Source organism: Rutidosis leptorrhynchoides, chromosome 7 (genome assembly GCF_046630445.1).
Source record: "Rutidosis leptorrhynchoides isolate AG116_Rl617_1_P2 chromosome 7, CSIRO_AGI_Rlap_v1, whole genome shotgun sequence".
In the NCBI taxonomy this organism is placed as follows: domain Eukaryota; kingdom Viridiplantae; phylum Streptophyta; class Magnoliopsida; order Asterales; family Asteraceae; genus Rutidosis; species Rutidosis leptorrhynchoides.
Genome location: NC_092339.1, coordinates 140,013,135 through 140,036,242, shown reverse-complemented (window position 1 = coordinate 140,036,242; position 23,108 = coordinate 140,013,135). Strand labels below are relative to the sequence as shown.

At 36.1% G+C, this 23,108-nt stretch overlaps 1 protein-coding gene and 1 non-coding gene across 2 annotated transcripts; both read right to left on the bottom strand.

The window, feature by feature from the left end:
- Positions 1-3,311: 3,311 nt before the first annotated feature.
- LOC139860785 (small nucleolar RNA U3) lies at positions 3,312-3,530 on the bottom strand. The gene has a single exon (XR_011763406.1). It is a non-coding gene; the product is annotated as a small nucleolar RNA U3 (small nucleolar RNA).
- A 6,792-nt stretch (positions 3,531-10,322) lies between these two features.
- On the bottom strand, positions 10,323-13,298 carry LOC139857648 (sec-independent protein translocase protein TATA, chloroplastic-like). The gene is made up of 2 exons (XM_071846467.1): positions 12,957-13,298; positions 10,323-10,608 (listed from the first exon to the last, which is right to left on the bottom strand). The coding sequence occupies exons 1-2, from the start codon at positions 13,284-13,286 to the stop codon at positions 10,480-10,482; spliced, it is 459 nt and encodes a 152-aa protein (XP_071702568.1). The 5' UTR covers positions 13,287-13,298; the 3' UTR covers positions 10,323-10,479.
- Between the last annotated feature and the right edge of the window lie 9,810 nt (positions 13,299-23,108).

The window sequence follows — 23,108 nt, the reverse complement described above, 5'->3', positions numbered from 1 at the left end:
AAACAGTCTCACTAACAAACAAAAAAAAGGGGGGGTTAGTTTAATACATGTAATTTCAGAATATAATCACATGTGATTTCATAATATAATCACATGTGATTGGCTTATAAAGCAGAAGGATTTGTATGTATTAAAAGGAAAAATTTTAGAAAACTCACGAAGGGCTAAGCTTCATCGAAAATAATTCCATAGCCAAAATAAGCTCAGAGTTTGTCAGAATGTCAGACACAGCAGTCAGCTTGTTGATATAAGCAGATCTAAGAACGATTTTCCGATCTTTCTTTATAGCTTTTTTACAAAATTTCTTTGACTGGACAGCCGTTTGTTTCGGTAACGTTTTTCCAACTTTAGGGCTGCTTGCCAACTTGCCCTTGTCTAACAATTTCACAGCTTCATCATACTCCTTGTTCTCATATTTATCCTCCTGAGATAAGAGATGAAAAGTAGGTGGTGTTAAATTCATCATTGTTGGAGTATTATGAACAGGTAACCATGTAAGGCTTGTTGGTGCATTAAGTAAAGATATAATTTCACAAATATCAACGACCTCATTAACGTTGTTGTTAAACCATTGTGTCAAAGATATGTACTCTTCTTCATTTTGATCTTTGTCAACATCTTTCTCAGCAACCTTTGGACCTACAACTTCTGTCACAACTGGAACAATTGGATCATCGGAATCAAGATTAACTTCTTGCTCATCATTCACATCATCATCAGCCTTGGATTGCCCATCATCAATCTTTTTCTCAGACTCAACCTTGTTTACATCAACACATTCATCATCTTTTTTCTCCGAATCAGCCTTCTTCTCATCACCCTCATCTTTTTTCTCCGAATCAGCCTTCTTCTCATCATCATCGTCGTCATCATCATCGTCAGTTCCCTCTGACTCGGCCTTCTTCTCATCATCATCGTCTTTTCCCTCTGACTCATCATTGTTGACATCATCATCGTATTTTCCCTCTGACTCATCCTCCATCTCATCATCAGTCTTCACATCACACACATCCATTTTAAAGAGTTCGTTCAACTTCTTTTCATAAGATATCAATATCTTCTCATCTGGGTACTTGGACAAACTTTCACGTATTGTCCGTGATAAAAAATGCTTCAACTCATTGACCAATTTAAACTTCTCCTCGATAACTTTACAATAACTCTGCATATAATGTGCAAAAAGCTTAGAATAGTTATAAAAAAGATCAAAGTTTTCGCATAATATAATATTATTTACTGAATGTATAATCAGATCAAGTATTATTTAATTAGTGAAAACAGGTGATTGTATACAAAAAATCAATCACATGTGATTATATCATAAAATCACATGTGATTGTATACAAAAATTCAATCACGGGTGATTGTATACAAAAAATCATACTAACACAGCATGATTTAATTAGTAAAAACAGGTGTTTGAATTATAAAAAAGAAAAGAAAAAAAACTACCTCAATCGCACGCAGATCAGCCTTATCCTCATCTTCAAGTTTGAGAAAACCCTCCCCATTTTCTGCTTCTTCGTCATATTCATCTGCAAGTTCCAACAGCCCAAATGATCCGAGCTCAGCCTCTTTCTTTGCACGAACCACAATGGCTCCTTTCCAGTTCTTGAAAACTGGACGCCCACGTACAACAGGAAAAGAATCAAACTTTGTACGGTCGAGATAGAGCAGCTAAGAAACAAACACGAAAAAAAAATCATAGTTATCAAACCAATTCGTAAAAAAGATTGTTGAAAATCATATATGATATATAGATAATGAAAAGATAACTCACGGTGAGAAAAGTAGCAGCACCAGTGTAGAAACAGTTGGGATCATTTCTGTTCCATCCAATTTTGCTATATTTCAATGAAGAAAGAAGAAACATGGACCAGTTGATACTTGAAATATCAACATCGTCAGACAACCTCATCAACACATACGAACTCACTTTCCCATTTCTTTCACATGACACCATCGTGCTTGCAAACAACATGATAAAGTTCATCTGAAAGATACTATCAACTTCGGTTGAGGTCAGGATCTTAGAACACAGTGAAGATGAACGGGTGACAAACGGGGGTGGTGGAAACTGATTCAACCAATTTTGAACAAAAAGACTACCAAGCTTGAGTTCCAAGGTGTCTATATCAGTACCAACATCTTCGAGTCCAAACACATCGTGGACAGCTTGGGAATCAACCTTAATGTTTCCTTTTTGAGTCTTTATTATCATCTCATCACCATCGAAATTGTCAACAACATAGTAAACAAGATTACCCGGCAATTGGTCTATATTAAACCCAATTAAAGAACGAAACCCAAGTCTCGTGACACAAACTTTTTGTTCGGGGGTCAACGAACACATCACCTTTGCAAACTGCGCCGGTGTTGTCCTTAGCCTAAGAGCAGGTAGCTTAGACTCAACTTCATCATCAGAAGGAACATCCTTAACTTTGTGTACCACAATCGCCTTAACTTTATGTTTCTGTTTGGGATTATCAACGGCATTGGTAACAGACTGGTGTTTTCTTTTACCTGAAAAATGTGGTTTACAAAAGTAAATCAGTAACATTGAACAAAACAAATCAAAGGTGATATCATTTGTTAACAGCTAAATGTGAATTCCATAGTGATTTCTTGTATAATCACATGTGATTGAAAAAACCTAGAATATACTGTAACATCCCAGGTAAACGTTCCCCGTAACATGATATTGTCCGCTTTGCCCGTAGGCGCACGGATTTTTCTTGGCAACCACACACGACGAGCACTTTCTCAGGAGGTCACCCATCCTGGTAGAGCTCTCGCCTGAGCACGCTTAACTGCAGAGTTCTCATGAGATCTGCTGCGCTTGTGGTTCCAAAACGCGTCATGCTAGGAAAGGTCTCAACACCCTTATAAGGCATGCTTCGTTCCCCTCTCCAACCGATGTGGGACGGATGTAACACGGGTGTTACAATCCTCCCCCCTAATGGGACACAGCGTCCTCGCTGTGCACGTTTGGTCCGGGGCCTGGCTCTGATACCATCTGTAACATCCCAGGTAAACGTTCCCCGTAACATGATATTGTCCGCTTTACCCGTAGGCGCACGGATTTTTCTTGACAACCACACACGACGAGCACTTTTCCAGGAGGTCACCCATCCCGGTAGTGCTCTCGCCTGAGCACGCTTAACTGCAGAGTTCTCATGAGATCTGCTGCGCTTGTGGTTCCAAAACGCGTCATGCTAGGAAAGGTCTCCACACCCTTATAAGGCATGCTTCGTTCCCCTCTCCAACCGATGTGGGACGGATGTAACACGGGTGTTACAATAAAAATTATTTGTCTGTCAGACAACCATGTAACCATGCCAGAACCCATCAGATGAGTTGGCAACGATCCTCTACCGAGCCATTGTCGAAACTCGAAACCATAGGCTATGTTAATCACGCTCTAGTTACATGGTCCTGATTCATCAACCAGACATGGGTTTCTGTCTTCTTAGGAGTCAAGAATACAGAGGCAAGAACCTATAGAACAGATCCTGTTCAAGTAAGATAGATCTATTGCGACACCCGTGTTACATATACTCACAAAATTTATACTTACACTCTGATTTAGCAACAACAGATATGCAACTCATACACAGATAAAAGGCACATATTAAACAATCACAACAAATAACATGTGATTAAAGAAGCAAATAACATTTGTTAACAGATTTCAAAAGTGATTTATTATATAATCACATGTGATTGAATAAAACCTAAAAGGTGTGCAACTCATACAAAAGATAAAAAGCACATATTAAACAATCACAACGAATAACATGTGATTAAAGAAGCAAATATAACAGCTAAATGTGTATTCGAAAGTGATTTCTTGTAATAATCACATGTGATTGATAAAACCTAAAAGGTAATAACAAAACTTATACATGCAATCTGATTTAAGAACAACAAATGTGCAACTCATACAGAAGATAAAAAGCACAAATTAAACAATCACAACAAAAATCATGTGCTTAAAGAAGCACACACACGAATGCTATATGACGAAACCCTGAAATTTGAAATCATCAAAGGAATACAAACAAACTTGATTGATTAAAAACGAACATCAACAAAACTTGTTAAAATTACCAGTAGTTTTGGCCGGAGCTTTTTTATTAGCCGAAACATGCTTTTCAGCCGACGACGATTTTTTGATTAGAGAATGCTCCGATTTAGCCATGTTTGATAGAAGATAATCGATTAATGTGTATAGCTGTTGATGATTGTTGATAATGGCAGCTTTGATCGGTGTTGATCGAAGGAAATTAGCGTTCGATGTTGAAACCCTAGAAAGAAGTGTGTGTTTGTGTGTGAAATACAGATACGATTGAATGAAATTCCAAGCGGTGGGTGTATAACATATTTTGCCTGTGTGGACGAAAATACCCCTCCGCCATATATTGGGACTTTTAATCTGATCCATTGATCAATCTCAATCTAAAGGCTGAGATTTGTCCCCTCAATCTCAACTTAAATATAGATTTCATTTGAATATTCTTCCCAAATGAAAATGTAGAGATCTGCACTTTTACTTTTCTCGGTTTCGTTCTAAAACGATCCGGAGCTCAAATGAATTTATCTCTCTATCCGTCGAATAGAGAGATGGATGACTTTCTCTACTTTTGAGAGTGTTTTCACTCTTGGGGAGAAATGACTTGTCTTTATTCTCGGATAGGGGAAGGATTGTCTACAGCTCACCTCCCACATACACCACTTATGTGGTATTGGGTTTTGTTGTTGTTGTTGTTGATGCACGAAGGTTAGGATCGTATAAGGAACGAATTTCTGTAATCAATTCGTGATGAGATACATGAATAATCAAATTTGATTTTTTGGCTCCATGAAGATGATGTACAGTAGCAGAACATAAGATGAATCTGAATTTTGATTTCTGGATTTGTATAGTAGTAGTAAATAATATTGAGGATGAAAGATGAAAATAAAGGAAGAAAGAAAAAATTACGCCCGTCGTCCCTGAACTTTCAAAGAGATAAAATGACAAAATTGCCCTCACATGTTTGGCACATGCTGAAGGCTAACAGCTCAAATAGACGGACAGTAAACAGAAGGACGACGTACGTTATAAAATGCAAGTTTATTGACGACGAACGCAAAAAAAAAAAAAAAAAAAAAAAAAAAAACTATGAGGACGACGCGTATGATTTCACTATATGTTCAAGGACGACGGGAGTAATTTTGACTTTATATGGTAAAGACAAATGTAGTAGTGTTGGACAATTACTTTGACATGACACTCTTGTGGAAATACAAGATCTTTGTAGTAAATGTTGTATTATGAGTGATGTGATAAACTAGTTTACGAACCCTTGCTTCGAGCCGGGAGTTCGGTTTTCAATGTATTTTAGTGCGTTTAGTTTGTAAAATTATTTCGTGGCTAACGATGATGTCGTTGAAGCGCAACTCGAGTCGAACTAAAATGTATAATCCGTGAAAGATTTAAATGTTATTTTAAATTAACAATATATGTGTTATGTGCATCTCCGCGTTTCGCTATGGAATTGTCGACTTTTAAAAATTTAACGCAAAATCAACGTGTATGAAAAGTACCTCAAATATTTAGCATTTTTTAAAAAGATTCTATTTTGCGTATAGTTAGTGACATTGTGTTCCTAAAATTATTCCGAGTTTAACGATGGTGTCGGAAAAATTTAACTCGTATCGAGCGAGAAGATATGACCCGTTGAATATTTGGGTGAAGTTTAGTTAAGATTTTTTATGAAAATGGTTATTTGACACTTTACTCCCCTGTTTGGGGGGACGGTTTTAATTTTTGAACGAAGTTTGGGGTTTTTTTGGAAAAAGAAAAAAAAAGGTGAAAACAAAAAAAAATAAAAAAAAAGGTGAATGGACGAAATATATTATATAATATTATTATAGTTATAATAACGGGAAGGCGAGTAGGGTCGGGTCGGGGTAAGGGGGTAGGGTTGGGGGTGTTTTGTATTTTCTCGAGGGTGTGGGGTTTTTTTGGGGAAATTGGGGAGGAGCAGATTCTTACTTTGGATAAAGTTTGAGGGGCCTTAGTGTGAGATTGAGATAGTACAAATAATACTATTCATTTGGACTGTCTCAATTAGATATAAGGTATAATATAATCTTGAGTAAATAATAATATATAATGTATTTAAATAAAATAAAAAGAAATAAATTATGTGATTGTGTTGTAAAGTTGTCAAAACTCCGATCTAGTCCGTCAAACTCGAACATGTTAGTTCAAAAGTCCAATCTAGTCTGTCAAACTTGAATATGTTAGTTCAAAAGTTGTATTTATTCGGTCTACAGTTCAACTAGTCTCTTACTAGACCAATTAATCACTTCAAGGTTCCGAACGACTAGTCCCAACTAGTGACTTACACAACCTTGCCACTAACACAATATAAATGTCAGCAAATAACAACAACAACAATACCCAATCTCACGAATGTAGGGTATGGGGGAGGTGGAGTGTAGACAATCATTCCTCGTACTCTAGACTAGAAGAAAATCCCTACTCCACTTGCGGTTATAGAACCCGCGACTAGATAAGATCGTCTCTCCCTCTACTCGACAGTCAAGAGATTGCTTCCTAAAGGACCTCCGGCCAGAAACTGCTCATCCAAACGAAATAATGCGGACATATGTACCTGTAAAAGTTATGTGCGCCTAGGGAGATGCAACCATACGTGGTAGTCATAAAAGAAGACTAATATAGTAGTGATGCACATAAGTATGACAGATAGCTTGAATAATATAATGCGCAGAGATATGAGAAATCAATTAGACATGCAAAAAAAAAAAAAAAAAAAAAAAAAAAAAAAAAAACATTTACACATACACACTAACACACCCCACATATATATATGTATACCCCCACACACATAAGCATATATCAATACTTATACCTAAACATGTATACATATAGATACAAACGTAGGTATATATACAAACATACATATATACACTTAGATACATACATACATACATACATACATACATACATATACATACACACATATACGGATACAAACATATACACACATAAATACACACATACATACACCTAGATACATATACATGCATACATACACGGATACAAACATATACACAGGTACTTATATAACCTAAAAACACACACATAGGTACAGAGGCATATACAGGTATACATATAAACATATGTACGAAAACCTATACCTAGATACATAAACAGACCATCGAATAATCTATAAATACGACGAGGAAATATGTAGACAAAAAAAAAAAAAAATATATATATATATATATATATATATATATATATATATATATATATATATATATATATATATATATATATATATATATATATATATATATATATATATATATATATATATATATATATATGGTTGTAAAATAAATATATATTACACATTAAAAAAAAAAAAAAAAAAAAAAAAAAAAAAAAAAAAACTTACTCAAAAGTTCTAATTCTACTCCTCCACAGGCTCCTATCAGAAGTCATGTCCTCCGTCAGTAGAAGCTCTTTCATGTCAAGCTTCCATCTATCCTCCAACCTACGTTTGGGTCTACCCCTTCTCCTTACGCCCCCAACAACGAGGGTCTCGACTCTCCTAACCGGGGCTAAAAGTGGGCGCCTCATAACATGCCCAAACCATCTAAGTCGTCCTTCCCTCAGCTTGTTGGTTATGTTCCCAACTTCCAGGTTCTCCCTAAAAACTACATTTGGTATCATATCTAGCATGGTCTTACCACACGTCCACCTAAGCATCCTCATTTCTGCCACCTCCATCCTCCTCTCCTGGGCTTTCGTCATTGGCCAACACTCTGATCCGTATAACATGGCTGGTCTGATAGCCACCTTGAAGAATTTCCCTTTCAATTTAAGGGGTACCTTCTTGTCACACAACACGCCTTTTGCTGCCCTCCACTTCAACCATCCTACTCGTATACGGTGCGTCACGTCCTCATCTATCATTCCCGATTTGTGGAGCATCGAGCCTAAATATCTAAAGGACTCTTGTGGAGGTAAAATTTGATCCCCAATTCGGACATCCACTGTATCCTCTTGTTCCTCTTCGCTCGTCTTGAAATCACATCTAAGGTACTCAGATTTAAGTCTGCTAATCCGTAGTCCATTTGATTCTAGGGCGATCCTCCATAGCTCTAGCCTTCTGTTAAGCTCATCCTGGGAATCCAAAACTAATACAATATCGTCGGCGAATATTAGGCACCATGGGATGTTGTCTTGAATTCTTTAAGTCAGTTCATCTATGATCAAAGCGAAAAGATATGGGCTAAGGGCCGATCCCTGATGTAAACCTACCTCTACAGGGAAAAACTCAGTGTTACCTACCGTCGTACGTACACGAGTCTTCACCCCCTCGTACATATCTCTAATAGTTCTTATATATCTACTTGGGACACCCCTAACATTAAGTGTCTTCCAAATCAGTTCACGCGGGACACAGTCATAGGCCTTTTCCAAGTCTAGGAATGCCATGTGTAGGTTCTTTTGTTTTTCCCTATTCTTCTCCATAAGGCTTCTAACGATGTGAATCGCCTCCATCGACGAGCGTCCTGGCATGAAACCGAATTGGTTCTCTGAAACCTTTGTCTCGCGTCGGAGCCTCGTCTCAATCACTCTCTCCCAAAGCTTCATAGTATGACTAAGTAACTTTATGCCTCTGTAATTACTACATATTTGCGCATCTCCCTTGTTCTTATAAATGGGAATAACCTCACTGAGTCTCCATTCCATAGGCATCTTTGCGCTTTTAAACGTCGTGTTGAAAAGGTTTGTCAACCATCTAACCCCATCGTCTCCAAGGCACTTCCACGCCTCAATCGGAATTTGGTCTGGTCCTACTGCCTTGTTTCTCCCCATCTTTCGTAGGGCCGATCTAACTTCCTCCTGGTTAATCCTCGTGCAGAAACAGTTGTTTTGATACTCACGAACCTCGTGGAGTTCCCCGTTCCGCTCGGGTCTTTCCCTACCGAAAAGGGATGCAAAATACTCTTCCCATCTTTTCCTAATAAGGTCTTCTCTCACTATACTTTGACCCGCTTCATCCTTGATAAATTTGACGTTAACTAAGTCTCTACTTCTTCGCTCCCTAGCTTTAGCTATCCTATATATGTCATTAGCTCCCTCTTTAGAGTCTAGTTTCCTATATAGATCTTCATATGCTTTGTCTTTTGCAATTGCTACAGCCTTCTTTGCTTCTCTTTTAGCTTCTTTATATCTTTCTTCTACCCTAGTTCTCTCTGCCGGCGTCCCTTCTCCAAAAGTAACAAGCTCCCTAAACCTCGTCTGTTTTAACGCGACTTTCGTTTGGACATCGTCACTAAGCCACCACGATTCTCTACTACTCTTATGGGCTCTCGATGTCCCTATTGCCACCCCTAAGGCCTCTTTCGCCACATCCCTGATAGTGGACGCCATGCGGTTCCATATCTGGTCTACGTCATTTTGGGCTACATTATCCCCTTCTACACTCAATCTATCAGCAACAGTCGCTCTAAAAGTATCTGCATTCGCTCCATGCAGGTTCTTCCAAAGGATTCTAGGTTGCACAACCATGGCCCTCCTACCAACTTTTCCCCTAGTGACTAGATCCATAACCAACAATCTATGCTGGGAGGAGCACGTCAAGGCCGGAAGGACCTTACAGTCCCTACATGTCCTAAGTTCTCCCTTAAGGATAACGTTGTTGACGTGGGTAGGTTTAGCGATAGGATTATGTCGGTTAGTCTAACTATTAAGGAGGAGACTTTCACGGTCATTAGTGCATACGCACCTCACGCGGGTTTAAGTGAGGCGGAAAAGAAGAGTTTTTGGGCTACATTATCCTATCGCTCTAAAAGTATCAGCAAAATGATCATATATTAAATTGTTATAACCAACTTTATACTACGTTTTTGTTATAATAACTTTAAATAATAACTTTATACTGCGTTTTTGTTATAATCGATAACGCTCAAAGCATCACATTTAGTGAATACTAAATTATGTTGGCATCTTTTAAGTTCATAGTGCTAGGTTGCATGTTGGTTGTAAATTGTAATGCTAGCTGCTAGTGTAATTTTTTTCAATTTAGTGTTGTATGCATTTTTGCTGATAGCTCTTATCAAATGGGCAAGAAAGTTTTGTAAGCCCAGTTTGATGTATTATGTTCTTGTAAGATTTTTTTTTTTTTTTTCACTTTTTCGTGAAAAGTCTTTATATATTTAATTTCAGTTTTTTGCTTTAAAAAAAAAAAAAAAAAAAAAAAAAATTAGATAACGCTCAAAGCATCAAAAAGTGAATTAAACTCGATCAAAAACGACTTCCATTCATACATACTCATCAGAACAACATAAATAGAATTTCATGATGTGATTTTTAGCTATCAAACATGCCTAAAACGTGTTACGACAACACTAACATTACAAGAAGACTATATGCCAAGTGCAAAACTTTTACAAACTGTCTTTCGTGGATGGCACTTTCAAGTCTTCGGGCTCCTTCTCACTGACATTGGTTATGTCTGATGACTCTCCAAGTGTTTCAGGATCCTTTTTTAACTCCGTTTCAAATTCTTTTGCTGCCTGTAAACATTTAATCAAATTAGACTCAACCCAATGACGCTAAAGTTACTCTACCACCTAAGGGGCTCATAGGATATATCATTCAACCTAAACACTTAAAACTTGAGAGCTCATGTAGCCGTTCAACAGGTCTGTAGGGCCCGCTGTTAGGGAGTCGATTTAACTTCTCTTCTTTTTTTTTTAAATCGAAGTCACTATGTATATACATATAAAAATAAGTTAGAATATATTCCTATAGCAAACAACCTCTGCACAATAGCAGAAATCGACATTGCATAATGCTCAAGTCTAAAAATAAGAAGGGTAACCGACACTCAAACGTAGTGGCGATTCCTGGATTATAACTCAATGGGGTCCCGAAATTTTTTTCCTAGTATTAATTATATTTGAATGTTATTTTAGTGGTAGTTTACTTTCAAAAAACTACAAATTCGAAAAATATATGGAGTACGAGTAGTTAAATTTAGTGATGTCCTACACAATTTAAAAGAAAAACTATAAATTTGAAAAATATATGGGGTCCTGCAGTTAAATTTAGTGGTGTGTCGTATACAATTTAAAGGATATTTTCTACTGAAAATTTTTAAAATAGTGGTGTCCCGTGACCCCACAGGTTTCTTACTAGAGTCGCCACTGCTCAAACGGCCCCATCAACTAGTCCCATGGCCAACATGAGGGACGTAAATTGCGTAACCCATGGTCAAATAAGCATGGGATAGGAATCGAACTTGTGAGCTTCGCCTATATATTGCATAAACAGGGACTAATGAGTATATCTAGCTCCATACACATTTCATATCTAGCTCATTTATCTTCCATATTAGATTACAAACGAAAAGACGTTTGAATATTTATCATCATGGAATATAAAACAAGTTTATACTGGGAAATTAAACGATTAAAAGACATTCGCATCTTTTCATAGATCGTAGCTATATGTAAAACATCATAAGTTGATAACATTAGCAAGCTAGTAAGATCTTAGCCGGGGACTAGTCGGTAATAGGGATGGCAATGATCATCCAATCCGATGGATATCCACTCGATCCGATCCGCTTAAAGCGGATATGGATGACCTTAAATGGATATGGATACAGATATGGATGAACCTAAATGGATATGGATATGGATATGGATGAAATATTTCATCCATGGATATATCCATTTACACCCGAAATGCATATACAAATACAAAAATATAGATACATGAATATAAAATACCTATTACAAATGTATTTATCATTACATATACATTTTGTTTGCAACTATATAATGAATTCATTATAAGGAATCACAACAAAACATGTAAATCTAACTTAAAATACATAAATATTAGACATATAATTTGTCATAATCAATGTTTGATGGTAAATTTAACAAATTGTATTGAATATTCGACAAAAGTCATAAAGTCTAGTAGAAGGATTTTAATTTATGTTATGTTAAGTTTATTTTTGTTATATTACTTTTTTGTTTTCATTACATATTAGAAAATACTATAACATTTCTAAAGTATCCAATGGATATCCATTAACCCGCTTAATCCACTGGATATGGATATGGATGGATGAACTGAATGTAAATGGATATGGATATGGATGAACAAAAACTAAATGGATATGGATGTGGATATGGATATGGCGTCACCCGATCCATATCCGATCCATTGCCATGCCTAGTCGGTAAGGAACTTGAAAGGACCAATCGGCCAAGTCAGAGAGTAGTTAGGGACTAGTCGAACATTGATCGAATTTGACTGTTTTTGACCTACTTTGACTGATGGCCAAACAAATCCGACTAATAAATCCCACGTTAACCTACTAAATAAATCCGACTTTGAACTAATAAATCCCACTTTAACCTACTAAATTAGACTTTCGACGACTTGGACCAAATTAATATGCTAAATCAGACACTAGTCGAACTACTTTAAATCTTCAACTAGTCGAAGATTAGTCTAGTCGGGGGACTTTTACAACAATGAACATTAGTCCTGGCAACAAAATTAATGCAATCTCCAATCACATTTATCCATCAATATTGAAAAGACAAAAGAATTGACAAATTCATGTTATGAACTTATGATGATTACATTTACATTGTATACACCTATGGTTAAAATAATAAATTCATGCACTCCCACATAACATTTGGCCATAATTCAATTTTATTACCTATTTCAAGTCATGATTAGCTATGTTATTTGCTAATATATGTTACAGTATTTGGTTAATTACATAATTTAAGTTAAACAAATTGATATATACAAACAACAGTAACTAATAATAATATTAATAAATATGAATATAAATAATAAAAGTAACAAATGACAGAGTATAACGAGTGACCTGTTGGAAGCTCTTGACGGTTTTGCCAATACTCCGACCAACTTCCGGCAGCTTTTTAGGGCCAAAAACAAGCGCAACGACGCCGGCAATTACTACAAGCTCCGGTACACCAAGTCCGAACAAACAAGTACAAGAAAAGGCTGATTTTTTATTCTTGAGCTGACTGGATCTGTTTCCATGAGTAGGTAGGGTTAACGGCTTAAAGGTGTTGGTGAAAAAAGATGAATTTGAAGAAGAAAATGAAGATGTTTTTGTTGATATTGATGAAGTGCGATAAGGGATGGATGATTGTAAGGTGATAGTTTGTGTGGCGACGGTGGAAATAGCCATTTTCCGGTGGTGGTTATTGATCTAATTTGGATGGAAATACGAATGATGGAGTATTTCAACTTATCTTATTAGTAAAATAAAAATGAATCTAGAATGGCTATATTATTTTATTTATTTATATTATTTTTTTGAAAAGCAAAGATGAACTTTATTACCAACCACCAATGAAATTACAAGAAATGTTATCGGCAATATACTAGCTGACACAAATAATTACAACGAAAATACACGAACAAGTAGAAACAAGGGAGCAGAGAATACACCTTTAATTTCATTTATCGCGACCGTGAGATCCATTCAAAAAATTTAACTTTCTATTTTGTGGGGTTTTTTTCTCTATTCCTCCAAAAAAGAAAAATAAATAAATTCTGATCACATTATGGAGTATTATTTATGTATGTAACAAATAAATAACTTGAAAAAAGTTTACTATTATATAATTAGAAAATTCAAATCTACACTGAATTATTACTTTCAATTATTTATTTATTGGAATTAAAACTAAAAATTAATCAAACCCAAATATATGGAAATTGACACGCCCAACCTGCCCTTCCTTCCCGCAGCCTTCCGCCCCGTGATAGTATATGATGGCAACTTCCAGACACTCATACCCGATCGTGAGACTGCATGTTGGACGTCCGATGACACCTTACTTCGACCTGAGTATCTCCTTTTTTAACGGCAATTAAGAGTAAGTGACCGGTTCCGAACGCGATTTCGAAACCCACCCACCCGAACATTTTCAAGGTACGAACATTACAGTCATACCGCCCCTTAGGAGGAAACTCACGACGAATACACTTGGGCATCACGTGTAGTAAAAGCCCCTCGGTTGAGGCTCAACTGCAAGACGTCTCTAACCTCCGAGGCCCATGAAATGGACAGATAACCTCAAAGAAAATATTTTGCAGCTCATGAGGATTGAATCCCTGACCTCCCTTATGGGGATCGAAGTCAGGGTATCACCAATATGATGAAAAATCGTGTGTACTTTTACCAAAACAGATTAACGCATCGAATAGTTAAAATAATAATCTTTTATTATTTTATGAACAAAATTTAACAAGATTAAATTTTCACTTATTTAATGAAACATGCACACGATTAATCTTTCACAATGATCCAGTTACACCATAATAATTGTCATGAATATAAAATAAAAGAGGAGTTGACGATATACCTTTCTTGGAGAAATTGATGAGACGGAGAGAAACTTACGATCAAAAGTATGACCGTCTCTTTGGATAGTCCACACTACACTTCAAACGACCGTCAATGGATGCTAGTCCAAACCCAAGTAATATTAATCAACCTTTGGTTAATATTATGAAATCAAAATTTTTTAGTTCATCAAAAGAAGAATGAGAGATAAATTACTCCGTAATATGGTACAATATATATAGATATTTTATTTTAATATTTTACCCGTGAACCTTTTAAATGAACCCGTGAATTCAAATTACTATCATAAAGTCGTATTTCTCAAATACTTTAGGGGTATGTTATGTAACTTATAATTAATAATTTCTATCATGTCGCTTTCATGTGAATAGTAAATTAATTAATTTCGATTCATTTACTATTCATATAAATAGTAAATGAATTAATTTCGATTTACTATTTTGTTACTTGAGTAATATATATACATCATATATATATTTTATTTGACGTCTCGGTGTATATGTGTGTGACCCCGAAGGCTCAAATGATGTTGGCCATATAGTTATATGTTGTACCTTGCACATTAATCCTACAGACTCCCACTTGTGCATGGCACAACACCAAGTAACTATACAAACAATGGTAAGCGTCTAGCAACACGTCATTGTCCCCAAATTCATGTGAGGGTAGTTTCTCGAAACTGTTTATGGTACGTTTTTAAATGTCATTCGCCCTTTTGTTTCAGATACTTTAGTTAAACTTGAGATATAGATCATCGGTCATTCTCATTTGTTTAACAATTTTGTTTCTCGATCTTAGAACTGAATTAGATCACCAAATTAATTAAGTATCATCTTAATTACATCTGGGTGCGGCCACACAAATATCTTATTCATTCATCGAGGAGCTCAAAAAGTATCTAACTCCAAATATTTTAGAGGAACAAATCCTATATTGCATACACGTGTCTATCACGAGCTTTACATTATACCCAATAATGGCCTTTATAACAGCCTTATTCAGGACAACGTTTAACCATATCAAAGTACAATGTTTCACACATCAAAACTGGCGTGCATCTCAAGTCTAAGGACATAAAGACATAATCACTAAAAGATTCATTACTGACAATGATCCATGTAGTGACATCTCGGATGGGTCATTCCAACATTCATCATCAATGAATACATATGAATTTTGGTCTCAACAAGTTAACTATTTATCATCAATAAATATAACCAAAACTTCATATTAATCTTAATTCATGTTATTCCCATAACATAACCGATTATGGAGATTTTGAATAATCAACAATTATTCATGGATTAAACATGCTAATATAGAACATAGTGATATAAATGAAACTGATCATACCAACTATATATCAATTCATTAAGATAAAACTGCTTAATGTTCCAAAAATATCCAAATACTAAATTACAAATTAAAAAGATCAGCACCATAACGAAGTCCAATACTATTAGCATGATCATCAAGCTTGTTGTGTGTCATGGGCTTCGTGAACGGGTCAGCCACATTATCATCTGTATGAATCTTAAGAATACTAATATCATTCCTCTCAACGACTTCTTGAATGTAGTCAAACTTTCGAAGAATGTGTCTACTACCTTTACGTACACGTGATTCTTTTGCAAGTATAATAGCACTTGAATTATCACAGTACATTTCCATAGGGGATTCAATGCTGGGAACTACTCTGAGTTCAGCAATAAACTTCCTAATCCAGACAGCTTCTTGAGCAGCTTCTGAGGCAGCAATGTATTCTGCTTCCGTTGTAGACTGTGCAACTGTGCTCTGCTTTGAGCTTCTCCAATCAACTGCCCCACCATTCATGACAAAGACATACCCTGACTGGGATCGAGAATCATCTCGATCAGTTTGAAAACTAGCATCTGTATAACATCTAATACTCAACTCTTCTTCCAAACCACCGTAAACCAAGAACATATCTTTAGTTCTCTGCAAATATTTAAGAATGCTCTTAACAGCAATCCAATGTTCTTCACCTGGATTCTATTGATAACGACTCGTCAAACACAAAGCTAACGATACCTCAGGTCTAGTACATAACATGGCATACATAATGGATCCTATAGCCGAAGCATACGGAACACATTTCATTCTTCTTATCTCATCAGGTGTGATAGGACTTTGAGACTTGCTCAAGGTTATGCCCTTTTGCATGGGCAATGCTCCGCGCTTGGAGTTTTGCATGTTAAATCTTCGCAAGATTTTGTCAATGTATGTACTTTGACTCAAACCAATAAGCCTTTTGGATCTATTTCTATAGATCCTGATTCCAAGAATATACTTAGCTTCTCCAAGATCTTTCATGGCAAAATATTTTTCAAGCCAAGATTTGACATCTTGCAAAGTTGGAATGTCATTTCCAATAAGTAATATGTCATCAACATACAAGATCAAGAAGACAACTTTGCTCCCACTAGCTCTAATGTAAACACAGGGCTCATCTTGGTTTTGAGAAAAATCAAACTCTTTGATTTTCTGATCAAACTTAAGATTCCAGCTCCTGGATGCTTGCTTTAATCCATAAATGGATTTTAGAAGCTTGCATACTTTAGTAGGATGCTTAGGATTCACAAACCCTTCAGGCTGAACCATATATACGTCCTCGCTTAGGTCGCCATTTAGGAAAGCGGTTTTGACATCCATTTGCCATATTTCATAATCATGAAAAGCAGCTATGGCAATAAGTATCCTAATTGATTTAATGCTCGCGACTGGTGAAAAAGTTTCCTCATAATCAATTCCTTGAGTTTGAGTATAACCTTTTGCCACCAACCGAGCCTTAAAAGTATTTACATTACCGTCTATGTCAGCTTTCTTCTTGAAGACCCATTTACTGCCCACTGTCTTGCAATTGGGTGGAAGATCAATCAAGTCCCATACTTGATTATCTTTCATGGACTGCATCTCTGCCTTCATAGCATCTCGCCATTTGTTAGATTCTGGATCTGACATGGCTTCACCGTAGCTAGAGGGTTCATCATAATCCCCTAGATGAGGTTCATCTGAATTAATCAGAAGATTTAACCTCTCAGGTTGATGAGGAGTTCTACTAGATTTACGAAGTATAGGTGCAACACGTTCTGGCTCACCAACAGTGTGTTCAGCTTCATCGTGTGGTTGGCTAGTGCCTTCAGAAGGTGTGTCACTTTGTGATTCTTGAATTTTCTCAAGATCTACTTTACTCCCACTGACTTCTTGTAAGAGAAGATCTCTTTCAAAGAATTCAGCAAACCGAGCAGTAAACACTTTGTTTTCAGCTTGGTAGTAAAAATAGTAACCCATTGTTTTCTTTGGGTATCCCACAAAGTGACATTTGATACCTCTGGGTTCTAACTTGTTTGAAGTGTCACGTTTCACATACGCTTCACAACCCCAGACTTTCAAATAAGACAACTTAGGACTCTTTCCATACCATAATTCATATGGTGTCTTTTCTACCTTCTTGGTTGGAACCATATTGAGTATGCGTGCAGCAGATTCTAATGCATAACCCCAAAAAGACATCGGCAGAGTAGTTAGATTCATCATAGATCGAACCATATCAAGTAAAGTTCGATTCCTCCGTTCCGACACACCATTGTGCTGTGGTGTGTAAGATGGAGTGAACTGTGAGACAATCTCACAATTCTTCAGGTGGTCCAAAAATTCTTGACTCATATATTCCCCTCCCCGATCAGAGCGAAGGGCTTTAATGGTCTTTCCAAGTTGATTCTCTACTTCATTTTGGAAGATTTTGAATGTTTCAAAAACTTCATGTTTATGTTTCAGCAAGTAAACATAACCATATCTACTATAATCATCAGTAAATGTAACGAAGTATGATTCACCATTTCTAGACATAGTTCTAAAAGGGCCACATACATCAGTATGTATTAGTCCTAAAAGATCTTTAGCTCTTTCACCTAAACCGGAGAAAGGAGCCTTTGTCATCTTTCCACATAAACATGACTCGCATACATCAAATGACTCAGAGCCAGTTGATTCCAAAAGCCCATCAGATTGGAGTTTTGAAATGCGTTGTTTGTTTATATGACCAAGACGACAATGCCATAGATAGGTATTATTCAAGTCTTTCTTGACTCGTTTGGCAGTACATGTATATACAGAATTATTATTTGAAATTACACCATGCATATCAATTTCAAAAATACCATCATGTGGAATAGCATTAAAATAAAATACATTATTCTTAGAAACTGAAATACCAAAGTGCGTAAATGTAAGTTCAAAACCAACATTTTTTAAAAGAGAAGCTGAAATTACATTGCTCGTAATACTAGGAGCATAATGACATTGTTCCAACAAAATAATAAGACCACTAGGTAGAGTAAGCTCATAGGTGCCAATAGCTTCGACAGCAGCTCGAGCCCCATTCCCCACTCTTAAGTCTAGTGTGTTGCTCTTCAGTCTCTTACTTCTTCTCATTCCCTGCATATTGTTACAGATGTGAGTACCACAACCAGTATCAAAAATCCAGGAATCACTAAAAAAAGTATATAACTGTATATGAAATATACCTGATTTGCTGGTCTGGCCAGCTTTGCCTTTTCTTAACTCAGATAGGTAGGAAGGACAGTTCCTCCTCCAGTGACCAACTTTTCCACAGTGGAAACATTCGGCGTCTTTCGCTGGTTTTTCTTTCTTGGGAGGTGGTGGAATCTTTTTCTTAGCAATTGACTTGCCTTTTCCTTTTTCCCAAGTTTTCGGCTTATTCTTTCTCACCTTACCATCCCTAATCATCAGGACACCTGGATTGAAAACCTTATATGGAATATCCTGTTCAGCAATTTTGAGCATTGAGTGCACCTCTGTCAGAGATTTCTCCCAACCTTGCATATTGTAATTCATTACAAATTGGTGATACGATTTTGGTAGTGAAACCAAAACCGTGTTCACAGCCAAGTTAGGCGGCAAGGTAGTTCCAAGTTTTTCCAATCGGTCAATGTAGCTTTTCATTTTCAAGACATGAGAGCTCACTGATTAACCCTCCTCCATTTTGCATGTTTGAAGAAGCTTATAAGTTTCATATAACTCTTGACTAGCCTATTTTTGAAACATATTTTTTAGCTCAGTCATCATATCATATGCTGTACGATCTTCCATTTCCTTTTGGAGGTCAGAAGTCATACTAGCAAGTATGATTAAAGCTATCTTCTCTTGCTCATCAAATAACTTCTGATAAGCATTCTTTTGAGCAGCAGTAGCTGTCTCAGGAGGAGCTTCGAGTAAGGGTTCTTCAATTTTGTTCAACTTCCCTTCATATTTGAGAACAATTCTCAGGTTGCGGTACCAATCGAGGAAGTTTGAACCATTGAGTTTCTCCTTCTCCAACAAAGAACGGAGGGTGTTTTGGTTTACATTTTGATAGTTTGACATCTACAAAAGAACAAGGTTCAATTTTAGTATTTTCGATATAATACTTTAATAAATTAATTATCCAAGTTTTAATATATTTAAAAACAATTAATTTACGAAAGCCTAAGATCCACATAGAGGTTCCATAACTACATCTGTTGATCAGCTAGCAGTTATAGAGTCTACTGGTAGGTAGTGAGTACCAATTGCATCACAGGTGCAACTTTTAGATCTTTATGGGACCTTGAGATATGTGTAGTCTAATAAACCACTATTATCTGTTGGCATGTTTGTCCCATCCTTGCCTCTAACTCAGGTCTCACCGTGAATACGATTAAGTCGTCCAATTTGAAAACAGTGGAAATTCAGCCTAGTCTCACTCGTAACTGAAAATCCACCTCGTGGCTATAATTCGATTAGGTCTCACCGTAATCAAAAAATAACGAGGAGTGTTTGCGAGCTCATTGGATGACATGACTTAAATTTGACGGGTATTTTGAAAATGTTGGTGTTAACGAATAATGCATGCACACAAGATTAACTACACTATTTGTTAAAAATCATTTTAACCAATTTTATATATGTCGATCGTGTTTATGCGTCTAGTTTGTTATTTTATTTTATATAAAAAAAATAACAAATACACATTGTGTATCATTTTAAAACATTTTTAAAAGATGTCGCTCATATATATTATTTGAGTTTCAAAAAAATATTTAACTTTAAACTCGTTAGAGTTTAACCTTTTTAAAATCATCAATTTTAACATTTGAAACTCGTTACTAGTTTTATTTGATGTTTTCATAAAAAACATTTAGCATATATTATAATCGACAATTAAATATAAATGCGAAAAAATAAAACACAACCATACCATGCATCACACACACATAGCCTAGCCCAAAAATCCTATGCTTGATCTCATGAGCCGACATGGGATCAAGAGGTCAAACTAAGGGTAATATCGTAGCTCCCACTTGATTCAAGAATCAAGTGAAAACTTGACAAATGCCATCGTTGTCTACTTGACATGTTCGCCATCTTCTAAGCCAAAAGCATTTTGTATTTTATCTTCAATCTTCATCTTATTACATTTATTTAAAATTGAAAAATACAACTAATCTAATACTTTTACAATTTAGAATAAACTTAAATACGATACTATGAAAATGAAAAATAAATATAATACAACTTTGGCTTCAAAATGGCCTTTCTAATAAATAATCAACATGACATAATATTTCCGTAATCAACAATCACAACAATCATACATAGGTCGGGGCATTATTGTAACATCCCGCATTTTTCCGTTAAATTTATTTTTAACACTGTCTTTTTTTTTATAATATCTTTCGTTATTTAAAATTCGTAACTTTCGTTGACTAACGTTCATAATATTTCCGTTATTTAATTATAACATCACTCATTTACTCGAGCATTTTCAAAATATCCGTTCGGTAAAATCCCGCACCCGCTTCTAAACTCGAGGGACTAAAATTGACACGGGGCAAACTAGTTGACTAGGTCAACTAGTCCACCCCAATCACCACCATTCAATCATCTCCATCTCTCTCTCTTTCTCTCTAGCAAGAACACACACACAAACACCCAATTCAATCATTCATCATCTAAATTCGATCTAGGAGGCTTACAACAAAACAAATTACATATTTGGAATCCTCTCTTCATCCTCTACAATTTGATACCAACTTCATCTCGTTTGGGTAACATTTCTAAAACTCTAGATTTCTCTAAATTCGTGTTTTTGATTTGAAATGGTGTTAGTTAGTGTCTATGGCTCGTGTCTAGCATGAATATATGATTTACTTGCTCGATTTGTTGTTTTGAGCAACAAGTTTGAATATTTGAAATGGGTTTGCTTAATCTTGCATTTTGGAAGATTAAATGTTGTTTGATTGTTAAAGTTCATGTTTTAATTGTGTTACTAGTATCACTAGCTTCATTTTGATGCGTAGGTTGATTAAGAAAACTTCAAACACATGATTATTGATTTTTGTGAATTTTGGTTAGGGTTTGATAGACTTTGAAATGAACTTTTGATGCGTCGAATGCTTGTTAATGTTGTTAGTAAGTGTTTAGATGCATTGTATGCTTAATTACCTTCGGAACGGCATATCGTATGTGTAAATTGGATTCCCGAATCATAAAATACGTTTTACGAACTTGAAACTTTGAAAATAAACCCTTCTTGATCAATTGACGAGTTTTCGGTTATTGTAATTGATGTTTTTGCTTGTGAAAGGTAGTTAATTGTATTCCTTGTCAAAAGAGCTTTCCAATGATATAAGATGCGTATTCTAAGTGTTTACGGTTTGCGTTTTGTGCTAAATTGAATTTTGGATCAAGACTTGAACTTTTGAAACTGACCAGGTACCAGGCCACGCCTAATGTCGCGGCGCGACACCTCTGGCCGCGGCGCGGCAATAGCCGTGTTTGGGTTCTGACCTACTTTGTCAAATTTCGAAAAATGTTTGCTATGCTACGCACCTCCGATTAACATGTAACTTGGCCAACATGCTCATATATGACTTCTAAGCTTAGAAAAATAGTTTGGGACCCGACCCGAACGTGTTGACTTTTTTGTTGACTTTGACCAAGTTTGACTTTTAGTCAAACTTAACAAAACACTTATACAATCGTTCTAATCTTATTTTATACTTGATTCTTGCATGAAACTTGACAACGTGATTCACATGCTATACTATTCGAGTCATAACGAGCCATAGGACTAATTGAACACATTTCGCCCGACCTTGTGTCGTAACCGGTTAATTGATACAATTTACTTGTTTAGGTCAAGACTAAGCAACTTTCATGCACACGTTTACTTTGTGAAGTACCTTTATACTCGTGCACTCGAGGTGAGATCATAGTCCCATCTTTCAACAACTTTTATACTTCTAAATTATGGGATGAGAAACATATACAGTTTTATACTACATACTTTTATACTTTGAACACAAGTACAAGGAAACAAACATTCCACAGCGAGTTAGAACAAAAATCCTCAATTCGATTATCATTAGTTACACTTGCAGGGTGTAAGCGAGAACTTATATTGTGTGGCCATACGGGTTTGACAAACCCTCATTACGGACGGTTCGCTACAGTCTACGGATGAAATATATTTTCGAGAAACAGTGTATGTTCTAACACTATTGTGATGGGGTTCTATGGAAGGAAACGTTAAGTCTTGATAATTGGGTGCTCGCGAACAATACTTTTGGAATG